This window comes from Parasteatoda tepidariorum, chromosome 8, assembly GCF_043381705.1.
Source record: "Parasteatoda tepidariorum isolate YZ-2023 chromosome 8, CAS_Ptep_4.0, whole genome shotgun sequence".
NCBI lineage: Eukaryota > Metazoa > Arthropoda > Arachnida > Araneae > Theridiidae > Parasteatoda > Parasteatoda tepidariorum.
In genome coordinates, this window is record NC_092211.1 from 8,888,245 (window position 1) to 8,900,874 (window position 12,630).

The following is a 12,630-nucleotide window of genomic DNA, read 5'->3' on the forward strand; positions in this document are numbered from 1 at the left end:
AATTTAGGAAGGCTGACATTGCTACTTTCACCCACTCTCTAAATTTCAGAACACTAACATAAATGGTTCTTTAGTTATAAGGACGCACAGACAAATCTGTCATTTTGTTATTATACATAGTTAATTATGCATAAGTAATGGGATTCGAAATTTTTATAAATCACCTTTGTTAAACCTAGATAAATACATACCAAAAAGAACATACACACATTTTTTTTTTTGTATATTAACTGCTATGAAACTTTGTTATTTTCATAACTAATTTAATGTAAATTGATTTAAAAAGCTCGCTGTGCAAATTTACCAATGAAACGGCAAGTTTCCTAAATAAATTGCAAATGTAAACAATTAAACTAAAGCTCGAGATTAAAAAAAGAACTTACTCTTTTGGATGGCCAGCATCGTCTGCTCTGACTTGAAGAAGAATATCGATAATGGAAAAATACCATAATTTACATATATTGAGACACAATAACAATCCTGACTCTGTCTCGCGTGTGTCTCAGCTGAAGTAATGTGTCATCATAACCACGAAGCAAAACAAAATGGCAAACGAAAGTTCTTTCCCTGGGGTAGTGAGTTATAAATAAAATTCTTTTTTTCTCTCTCTCTTTCTCTTACAATTTGGGGGGTTTTCAGAGTATGTCGGTGTTTTTAGACGATTTTAATTCCGTTCCGCAGGTGTAAAAACAAAACAAAGAGTGATAAGGAGCGACGTTGACAGAGTTATATATCATTCTATGCCAAAGTTCTTTTTCCATTCTCTTCCTTAGAACGTTTGACAAATCCTTTTTTTTTTCTTTCAAAATACTTAACATTTTCTTATAAATGTTATTGAGAAACTTTTTTTTAAAATTGCATGCATTGTTTTTAATTTTATTTTATTTATTTATTTATTTTCGTTCAGCTGTATTCTACGAAAGGTGTACAAAACACGAGCCCAAATCTCCTGCAAGTCACATTAAAAAAATATAAATATATAAAATAATAATAATAATCTATCTATAGTAAAAATAACGACCTCTGCTGTTTTGGGTGTCCAACTTACATTTTGCTTTACTGCGCAAAAACTATAAGACTTAGAAACTTGAAATTTCAAAGGTGTGGGGCAAAATATACAGGGAGTACTATGGAATAAAATTACTAAGATTTGAAACAAGTTCGAGAATTATTAACTGTTAAATTTGTAAGTAAAAAATACCATAATGTCTGATCTACAGCTCGTTGAAAAACAACGAGATGAAATTTTAAATGCTGAAAAACTATTTTCATTTAGGAAGTTAAAGCGATTTTTTTTCCCTCAAAATTTCAATTCGTTCGAAAATTATTGCAATTTTCAATGTTTTTAGTTAATTTTTTTCAGAAAAATTAATTCACCTCACTCGGGATCTACATTTTATAAGTTCGCGCTTGACTTGATGTCATAAGTACCAAAAAAATATGAAATGAAATAAAAATTTAAGAGAATGACAGATTAGATATTGCCAGATGTTTAAACATTTATATCGAAAATTTTGCAATTGTAAAATACTCAGGAGAGATTTGAAATGTTACAAACGAACTGTTATATGATATAAGGTTATCGTAAGATATTGTTAACTGTTAACAAGTAAAATTACTTCTCATTAATTGATTCGTGTTGTGTCGCGTATTCTGCATTTCTAAGTTGTTGTTGGTTTTCCAAGCACAGGGGATTTTATTTAAAATTCAATTAATTGTTTATTTTGTAACTATTAACATTAATATTTCTGCAATTAACATATTAAGAGCCGTGGTGGCTCAAGGGATCGAGCATTCGCCTTCCAATTAGGTAAACTGAGTTCGAATCTCAGTGATGGCTGGTCGATACGAATTCTGTACCCAGCTCGTACCGACAACAGTGTTGAGGTAAAATATCCTGAATGGCAGACGGATCATGGGTTTGAGTCCCCTTGCCGTCGAACTAACCATGGGAGATCTACGTAGTTTTCCTCTCCATGTAACGCAAATGCAGGTTAGTTCCATCAAAAAGTCATCCACGAAGGCAATTTTCTCCCAATACTTGATCCAGGGGTTCCCTTGTCTTCTGAATTGGATTCAAAATTACGAGGCTATGCAGTTGAACATTAGTAGTAGTCCTAAACCCAAAATTGGGTCGGCTGTTCATCAACGGTTATAAAATAAAATTAACATTTTAACAATATGTTCTTCCATAAAATTATAATAATGAGATATTTTGTAAACGAAATGGTGATACTTTAAATGTAGACTTAAGAAGAAAAAAACAATGCTGAATCAGAAGATTTGGTGAGAAAAGCGAAAACTGGCTTTGCCTCCCAGTGGTTTTAATTTTAAAAACAAAGATATTGAAATTATGTAAACAACATTCTAAAATTATATTAATCTTATTAATTATTTAATAAATAGTAAAATATTTTGTTAGATTTTTTTTTAAAAAAAATAGGTCCATAGTTTTTTTTNAAATTTTTTTTTTTTTTTTTTGTATATTTTTGTGTGTATAATTTTGTGTATATATTTTTGTGTGTATAAAAACATTTTTAGAATTTCAGAAATTAATATTGTATTTGTTTTTTTAATTCTAAAATTAAAATATCAAACCAAACATTTTTTACCCAGTTCTATTAAATACACATAAGTAGAATATCTAAAATATGTACATTTTAAGCAAATAAATGTCTTCAATTCTTTGCGCTTCGATTTCATTATAAGATTTAATAAAAATTGGAATAGCTCCCCACTCATAATAGAAGAGTCAAATAAGTGTTAATAATGGCTAAATTTTTAAATGTCATATCAATTTCTAGAATAAAAAAAATTATTGTATAGGATGTGATTGATTAGAACAAGGCAGTGCTGAAATATTAAGTGAACAACTAAACTGGGTAGGGATTTGTAACTTGCTTATTTTTGCTGACATAGAGCGGTATGAGCAGGGTTCATACAGAGATCAGAAGAAGAAATCCAAGGAGTTCAAAATTGTAAGGATTTATTAAAAATTAAAAACTTTGAGTAAATGATAACTAGAACGTTATTTTTTTAAATTAAAAAGCAGTTATTATAAGGAACTTTCAAAAATATACATTTTGCATATTTTTTTTCTAGCCCTTTTGATATAAATTTTGACTTTGTCAAACTTCATCAAGAAAAATAAATAAAGCTATCACTTTCCCACCTAAATACATTTTCCAGTTTCAAATATTTTAATAAATCTTGTTAAAGTATAGATGTTAAAGATTAACATAAAAACCTACCAATCTTATATTTTTAAATTTTAATACGTAAGAAAATCTAAGGCATTTTGTATTAAAAAAAAATCACAGTAAATTATGTAACATGCAAAATTAAAATTATTTGTTGTTTTCTTTCTTTCTTCTAACTCTTGCAATTCAATTTTTCTCTTTTAAAGTTTTTCTTAAACTATTAGATTTTGACAGCCAAGTCATATCAGTTTCCCATCTTGGACAGCGAATTCATCAGCGGACATAGTATGTTCATCTATGCAACGCAATAATCAAAGGAGTTTCTAAGGACTAATTTGGAAATCTAAGTAGTAGTTCCAAGTGCTCCTTGGAGACTTTTATTTCCAAGGAGTTTCTAAGGAGTACAAGGAAGGAGTCTGTACTCACCCTGGGTATGAGCAATGCTGAACACTAAAATACTTTAAATGCATAATAAATGTAACAAAGCAAATTGAAAAAAAAAATTGCACTCTAAAAAATTTAAAACGAAGGTTAAATTTAAGGAAATAAAAAAGTCAACTGGAGAAAAAAATTATGAGATTTTATGTTTCATGAATTGCTACTAAAAAAATACGTCCTCCTAGAATTTATCTTGGTATACGGTGTGGGGAAAAAGAGGAAGAAAAAAGAAAAGGAAATAAAGATATAGCCGGAGAAAATTATCAGAAGATTACATTTAACACCAGAAAGACTAAAACCTAGTATATACTTATGTTGCCCAAAAGCAGTCAAAATGATTGTATTGTGAAAGAATAACTAATGTGTAAAAAAATTTGCTTAAAATTTATTTTTAATATCTTGTATATTACTTACAGTTATATAATAAGTTATTAGTAAATATTAACAATAAAAAAATTATATGTTGTACAAAAAGTCACAAATTTATATAACTAATTGTTTTTCTAATTGAAATTAAAAAGCAGTCAAAATGACTTCCTTGGGCAATCTAGTGTTAAATCGAACAAAACATATTGCTACACAACTAGTTGTACCGAAGTAAAAACCTTGAAAAACATGTAATAATTTCTAGCTTTTATCGAAATAATTAATCCTACAAATAAAAAAAAAGGCTCGTTCCGCTCTGCAATATTTCCCAATGTGGTTCCACTCATGAAGGTCTATGCCATTTTTTATTTTCAATTGAATAATATACTCGAATTCGTCCAAGCAATTAAAATATTATTTCCCGTAACGTATTTTTTAAATAAAAGTGAAATTCTTTTTAGTAAAGGCTGTTCGGTCTACATCAGTGGTTTTCAATTTGATTTGATAAATATTTCATCGCAGACCTGTAAGATTAGCAATTTGGACTATTGTGCCTACACAAAATCGGGGTACCCAAACAATTTTTCGATCAGTTTGTTTCTGATCATTTATCTACTCTCTACAGTGAAACATATTTTAAGCCTTAACCAACTTAAGTATAAATAAAATTTATATTTATTCGAAAAAAATAATAATCTAGTCAAATAACAAAATAGCGTAACCAATTTACATAACCATGTGTAGGCGTCAAAATAATACAATTAAATAAGAAATAAAAGGAAATAATAAACATTTAATAAATCTAAAATCAAAACAAAACCTCAGATCTTACTATAAATAAATCTAATATTTAAAAAGAAAAATCAATAAAATGTCAATAAATAATGAAAAGATCTAACTTAGCAGATATTTTTTTAACAAAATTTAACAACATAGATTTTAGAAAGCACAACTCCATTCTATACATCATCTTCTGAATTAAAGATATCTTTATTAAATTAATATAAGATCAAAATATAACCTCACATATATAATTAAACTAATCTAAATATAAACTAATCTAATCTAACGAATTTTAACAGCATAATGGATATTTGATATTAAAATTCGTTAGATTACAACTAATTTGACTAAGGAAAATATCCAATATAGTCAATATTTTTTAATCAAAATTTTACGTCATAGAATTTGAAAAGCAAGCGCCTTTCTTATAATAGAATTAAAGGAAACTTTACTAAATTAATCTAAGAAAAAATATAACCTCAAACCTAAATATAATCTCAAATCTAAATATTAATTCACCAAATATAACGAATTGTAAATGGCAATAATAGCAATGAAACCAGTACAGTCTTTACATCAGGGCAGTACCCGGGGGCCTAAAAGTACTCAGGGGGCATTTGAGAATCTTGCTTTTTATATATTGTATTTAGAAAAAACTAAGGATAAACAACATTGCATTACATAATTTTTAAAATACATATATTCTCGTGTAAAAAGAGTACATTTTTTCTACAAATAGTTTGAACACAACTTATCATCAGAAAAACTTTAAAAGTCAACCGAAATCTATTTTTCTACGTTAAAATGAAGTTTTTACGAACTCAACTCTCTAAATCATAATGTTTCTAAATATGTTTGACCACCATCAACTCTGTTAAGTATTTATACAGTCAATTCGCTATAACTCGAAGTACGATAACTCGAATATTACTATAACTCGATTTTTTTATGAGGTCCCGACCCTTTTATCTTCAATTTCATGTTAATTATTCTCGATTACTCGAATTTTACTCCCTTTAACTCGATTTTTTTTGGATCTTTTAAAGCAAGAAAAAAAACCTAGGAGCTGATATCTTGCCCCTTCCTTTGCAACACACACACAATGTCTTTCGCACTCTTCATGGAGAAGCTAAAGCTGTCCCTCTTGAAGTATGTGAACAGTGGTTAAATGAAACGTTACCAAATTTACTTCAAGGATACAGTTAAAATGATGTTTTCAATATTGATGAAATGGGTTTATTTTTCTTCCAAATAAGACTTATGTTTAAGGATGAAAACTGCTCGGAGGGTAAAATGAGCAAGGATCGTTTGACTGTCCTAGTTGGAGGAAAATACCGAAATCCCCGATGTTTCAAGAATGTAAAAACGTATTCTTTGGATTAGAAATCTAACAAAAAGTTTTGGATGACATCAGTTTTATTTGAAGACTATGTAAGAAAATTGGATCGGAAATTCTTCGCTAAAAAAAGAAAAGTGATACTTTTTATGGATAAATGCACAACGCATAGTTATCTATCTAATTTGTAAGCAGTAAACTTGTCCCGCCAAACACAACTGCAAAGTAGCAGCCGATGGACCAGGGTATCATAAAGCGCTTCAAACAGTCTTATCGTAAAAGGCTTGTCAGAAAAATGATCTTAAATATTGTAAGCATTTAGAAGATTTGTAATTAATAAGCATTAATTAAATAATCGGACAATATCTTATAAGTCCAAAACCGAAACTAACGGTTAGTCGAACTTCCGATATGTCGAAGTTTTTCGTCAGTTCTATCAGATTCGAGTTATCGCGAATTCACTGTAATTAGTTAAATAAAGTAATAATGGAAAGAGTTTTGAATTACACAGCCCTATGGGACAACAACTTTTAAACTGGTGTAATTAATGTGTTGTAAATAAGTTATCCAGGTTGGAAATAACTATTATTTATTATATCTTTTTCATATTTCCACAACACAAACAAATATAACAACAATCAGACAAAACAAAAAATAACATAAAAATTATTCCGAGAGAGAAAATGTTCAAGGCAGGGATCAACTTCCCTCTCCTCGCCAAACGCCAATACTCGCCAAGATTGGCGCGCACAACTCTCACACTGGTTACGTCTGATTTGCATCGAACGATGTTTAATTTGTAATCGCTTGACGAAATAATTCATACCTTTTTAATTTGTTTTATTTGCTACACCCTTATGTTTTTTAATTTAATTTTAATTAGCTTCTTGGTTTTAATTTTTTTTTAATTATTTGAGGATTGCAACAGGCTAGCATCTCAATTATATTTTTTTTAAAATTATGCACATAGAGGTCCTAAATTAAATCCTATATAAAATCCTACATAAAATCTTAATTATTAAGTGATACTATACAGCTTTATTGTTTTTACGTGACTGAAACCGGCTTGTTCTTGTTTACGTTCGTGTATTAATGGGCTAAATTAGACGATATATAATATAAATTTGACAATTGGATACATTAGACAACATATTATATAAAAATAGAATATTTATTATATCAGGTATTTTATTAGTATATTATAATAATTAGACAAAATTATTAGACACACTGTAGTGACATGTACATGACATGTTTTGCACCAGTTTCGATGCAATGTTTTTATATTTAAACACACATGCAATAAGTTTTTATTCATGAGATTTTTTATAAACTTCCTATTTGTTTAACGTATTGCTTTACAATGCTAACCCATTAATACACGAACGTAAACAAGTGCAAGCCAGTTTCAGTCACATAAAAACACTAAAGCTGTATTACACGATAATTAAGATTTTACACAGAATATTTAGTGAGTCGAATAATTTGGCCAGGGACTGTAAAAAGAGACCTTATATAAGCAATAATATTTTTTAAGAAAATGTAATGGTATAGCTCAGATATCCCAACTCCGCACGAATGCATCATCTTCTGAATTAGAGAAAGCTTTTATAATTGTCAGATCTAAATTGCTTTTAACAAATCGATTCTTTCCTCTTCTTCCTGAAGAACTATTCTCATCTGCTATCTTTGGACGATATCCAAACTTCCTTCTCTTCTTCGTGGAAGGAACATCGATGGATGACACATAAGACTTCATGGAGGGAAAGAATCCACAAAGCAACTCTTTCATTAAATGCATTCCCATCTTTAAAAACATTCATTTCCTTTAAATCATTTATTTATTCTCTTTGCTTTTACACTTCGACTTAAGTAAACGCGGTAGCTTTCTTCCTATTTGTTCCGCTGTCGAAAAGAAAAGCTTTTACACCGATTTAAATAACGCAGATTGTTTTCGGTCGCGTGAATTGCACCGACTCATACTTCATTCGACGAATGCTAAAAGTTTTAATTTTAATATTTTTTTTTACTCCTTTATAAAAAGAACAGAAAAAAATGGATAATTTATTTATTCACTTTCAATACAAGTATATTTAAGATCGCAATTGGTAACGCCATCGCTCACTCTGTTTATAAAGGACTACGGGGGAATTCGTTTAGCAAAATTAAATTTTTTTTAAAAAATTTATGATGGACTCGAAATTTTACATTAAATTCATTGCTTAACGCTAAACATACCAACACTTAATGTATACCCATTTCTACCACAGCCGGACAAATGCCCGAACTTCGTGTTTCTTGATTAAATGTATGAAATATCGATGATAGGAAGGAAAAAAACTAAAAAAAACTTTAAACAAAATTGTATATTGCCAATTTTTATGTATTACAAACACAAAGAATAAGAATTTTTAATTCATTGCTCAACGCATTGTTTACATATACAGGGTGTTTCCATTGTACATTTTCAGAAAACATATTTTTTCTAATTATTATTAGTTCTATAATTCTTGTAATTATACTTATAATTATAAGAATTATAATTATTCTCATAATTAATATTATTTCTTCTAAGAACTTATGCTGTCTCGATTGTTTCGACATTTTTCTGGGTAAAAACTAACAGTTAGAAATGAAGAAAAGTTATCAAAGTAATTCTGATTGAACTAACAACGCAACAGTCTTTGCAAAAATGTGCAACTCATCGAATGCAATACGTTGAACACGCGTTGCATCGTAATTTCTGATCCGATAACCTTATAAAGCAATAAATTGTTCTCCCGGTTAAATGACCGTTTATGGTAGAAATAGGTATACGACAAGTATTATTCGAAAAAAAAAAAATACAAAAAAAANTGTTGGAATAATTGAATAATTGTTGGAATAATTGAATAATTGTTGGAATAATTGAATAATTGTTGGAATAATTGAATAATTGTTGGAATAATTGAATAATTGTTGATAATAATAGATGATAATAGATAATTGTTGATAATAATAGAATAATTGTTGGAAAAAGTCATGAAGTCAAATGTACAAAAACGATAAGATGATAAGCGCATTTTCAATGAAAAAGTTCTAAAATGGTCATTTGACTTGTTATGGTATGTTTAGTGTTAAGTAGCCAATAATACTAAATTACGGTAACAATTTTAAAATTAGATGTATACTATTTTAAGAAAAAAATTTATGCTAATATATTGCAATCTATTCATGTTTTTTTATTTACCGAAATTATAATTTCTAAAGTAAATTTTATTTTTAATGACTAATAAAAAAATTTAGCCTATTAAGTTCTATTCTTCAAAAGGCCGCATAACATCTACTACTATAAATATTGCATTTTTAAAACATCACAGTAAATAGATCAAAATAATTTCCACAATTTTTTTTAATACACGATTTGAATACTTTATTCACAAATATTATTGACAAAGCGAATTCACAATCCTAACAAAAATAACGGTAGATTTATTTTAAATAGATGGAATTTAAAAGGATACAATAAACTTATGAAACTATAATTATTCTACTTCAGAACTATTTTTAACAATATTTTTCAATCAATAATATTAATTAAATTCTTGCTGATCATTTTTTAAGATCTTAATTTATCATATTGAAACCAAGAAAATTTGTATAAGAATTTTGTTTTCCTAACCAAAAAATAGATGGCAGCACGATTAAATTCATAGATCTCTCATTTAGGTTAAGAACATATTCAAGGATTTCATTTGTTTTTCCTGCCATCCATTGCTTTCTTTTCCGGAATTTTCTTATTTTTCAACTCGACATGCTCATATAGTTACTCATTTAACGTTTTCTTCAAGTACTTACATTCTCTCGAATAACAGAATTTCATAATTTGACTTATATCATTGTTTTGTTTTCTATTTGATTTTTATTGTTAATTTTTACATTTGTTTGCGTTTTGTGACCTATCAAAAAAAAAAAAAATTTAAAAAATCGCGCTGTTTTGAGCTCACTATCTTATTATGCATAGAAATCGCAGTTCTTTCATTTTCCTGCAAAAAAAAATTCCTTTCTCTTGTAAAACGAATAAGTATTTATTTTATAAGGGGATTTTTTGTTGTTAGATTACTAATGATTTAGGAAGATTTCATTTTTACCGATAAAAATTTACCGATGCTAATTTTCGTTGTCGGTAAATCTGTTTTACGGCACAACAGCTGAACTGTGCGGTGAAGATTAATTATGTGCTGCACAACAGCTGTAGTTCTTCCCCACCCCCACCGAAACTTTTTAAACTGCATATATAGGCCTTAATAAATTCGAAGAATATTTTATTCTCAAAAATTAGCAATTTCAAATTAAATTAAAAGAAAAAAAATCAAAACGAAAAAAATAATTTACTCTTTTTTTTGTTTGTTTAGTATTTGACGATCACTCTGACCATTTCTCGTTTTAAGAATGCTTCACACTCATTTTTACATTCATAATCAAAAATCTAATAATGATAAAAAATGTAGTTAAGATAAGAGAATTACTATTAAACATTACAGATAGATACCGTTCAACAAGGAATAACTAAATAACTTATGGGTAAATATCGTTATAACTTTTATTAAATTTATGCTATTTTTCTTAGTTTATGAATGATTAATTCTCCCATCATATATATATATAATTATAAATATAATGATAATAAATGACAATTCTCTTTTCATGATGTGTAACATAGATGCAATTTAAATGCAAGAATTTTTTTAATAAATATACTTTTATAAAAACAAATACGATTTGGTTTGGTTGGTCAAAGTCAAATTTCATTGAGCGAAGAGCAACAATGTGCTTATGTGAATGGACATTAAATAAATTAAGGAATACAATAAAAATAATGGCATAATAATAAATTCATTGATTATAAATTTTCATTTTACATATAATTAAGACAAATAATTAGCTTTTAAAATAAATGTCTGCATTTATTTAAGAAAATGTATTGTTATTGTTCAGAATTTAATTATTAAAAATTTCGATAAAACTAAAAATTTAAAACAACATTAGGGCTGTAGATTTAGATATGCATAGTTATTTGTGCCTTATGGCAGTTGTAATAAGTATCCAAAGAAAAGAAGCTATTTGAAGAAATTTAAATAAAAAAAACACTAAATTATTAAGAAAATATTTTTGGACTAATTTTTTCAACATGTATGTTGCAACGGTGGGAAAATTGCATTTCTTTAAAATTTTGATTTTTATTCTAAACTCTTAACAGTTTCTTTTAAAAAATATTGTTTGGCGTTGTATTATTTTTAAATATTGTCCCTCTAAAAATAAAATGGAAGCTACAATTCATTTATTAGGTGAAGTACAAACATTAGGATGGGTACTTCATCAAAATAAATACCCAGTCACGAAAGACAATAAGGCAGAAGTTAATTTTCGAAACGAAACTTTTCCCAAATCTGATAAAATGTTGGCTACGTTCCGATTTTGTGTTTATCCTTCTCTTACGGAAGGGGGTGACAGTAGATTTATAAATTTATTTGTTACTATTTTTAGTCAAGATTCTCTAATTTCACTATTCTTTTTAAACTGCATTTAAATTTCACACAAGTTGACTAAGTCTCACTCAACTTTTCAACCATTTAGGTCTTGTACTAGGGTTGTTTTTTTTTTAAGTAAGGACCGTTTTGTTGTGTATAGGTGACGCGTGCGTCGCAACGAGTGCTTGCGTCTTGTCCTTGTATTCATTGGGAACAGTGTTCAGTTACAGGTGTGTAGGTAACCTGTAAGGTCAGTTCCGTGTCATTAAGATGTTCAAGTTCAACAAATCGCCCGCCGCGTATGAGATACGGTCAGCGATGCGTTTTTAGTCGGCAAAAAACATGTCTGCTGCATACATTAACCGGCAGGACTGGCGAAGTTTACAAAGCTTCCTACTGGCATGCTAATAAGAAATTTTACTATTCCATAAAAATGACTCACCACAGCAGAGTCCCTAGCGTTCTTGGACTCGTTTGGCTGGGAAGTTTGGACCGCCTCTCAATACAGCCCAGACCTTGCGCTAAGTGATTATCATCTTTTCCTAAGTTTCAATCATCATTTTGGTGACAACCCATACAACGATGACGAAGACGTGAAATTGGTCGTGACCTCTTAGTTATCGGAGCCAGGTGGCAAGTGACTATGAAGAGTGTATTCTAAATCTAATTGTAAAGTATGATAAATGTTTCAGCAAATTTGGCAACTACGTGCACTCCCGATTATCCGGATTAATCACCGGGACAGGTCGCACGGACAATCGAAAAACACGGATAATCCGAAAACTCCTTTTATTAAATAAAAACTCAATATCAGTACAAAAAATATAAAAATGACTGACATTTGCATAACATCAAACTAGGAATTTTCCTTATTAAAAAATGTGTAATGCGTCTTCGCCATATATCGATACACATCTGATATTAGTATCAAAGTTGTCATTTGAACCCAAAAATTATAAAAAATTACTAAAGTGTCCACCAAATTATCCCCTTATAA

The 12,630-nt window shown here is 28.8% G+C and overlaps 1 protein-coding gene across 7 annotated transcripts in view; it reads right to left on the reverse strand.

Moving 5' to 3' along the window:
* Positions 1-12,630, reverse strand: part of LOC107454192 (calpain-B) — a 100,624-nt gene that overhangs the window by 60,330 nt on the left and 27,664 nt on the right. The window contains exon 1 of one of the 7 annotated variants that reach the window (XM_071184448.1): positions 384-636. The exons of 5 other annotated variants lie outside the window; for them this stretch is intronic. In XM_071184448.1, the coding sequence (XP_071040549.1) occupies positions 384-449 (66 nt within the window). In that variant the 5' untranslated portion in view covers positions 450-636. Of the gene's footprint in view, positions 1-383; positions 637-12,630 lie in introns of those variants that run through there. One more of the 7 variants, XM_071184445.1, reaches the window with a different exon arrangement.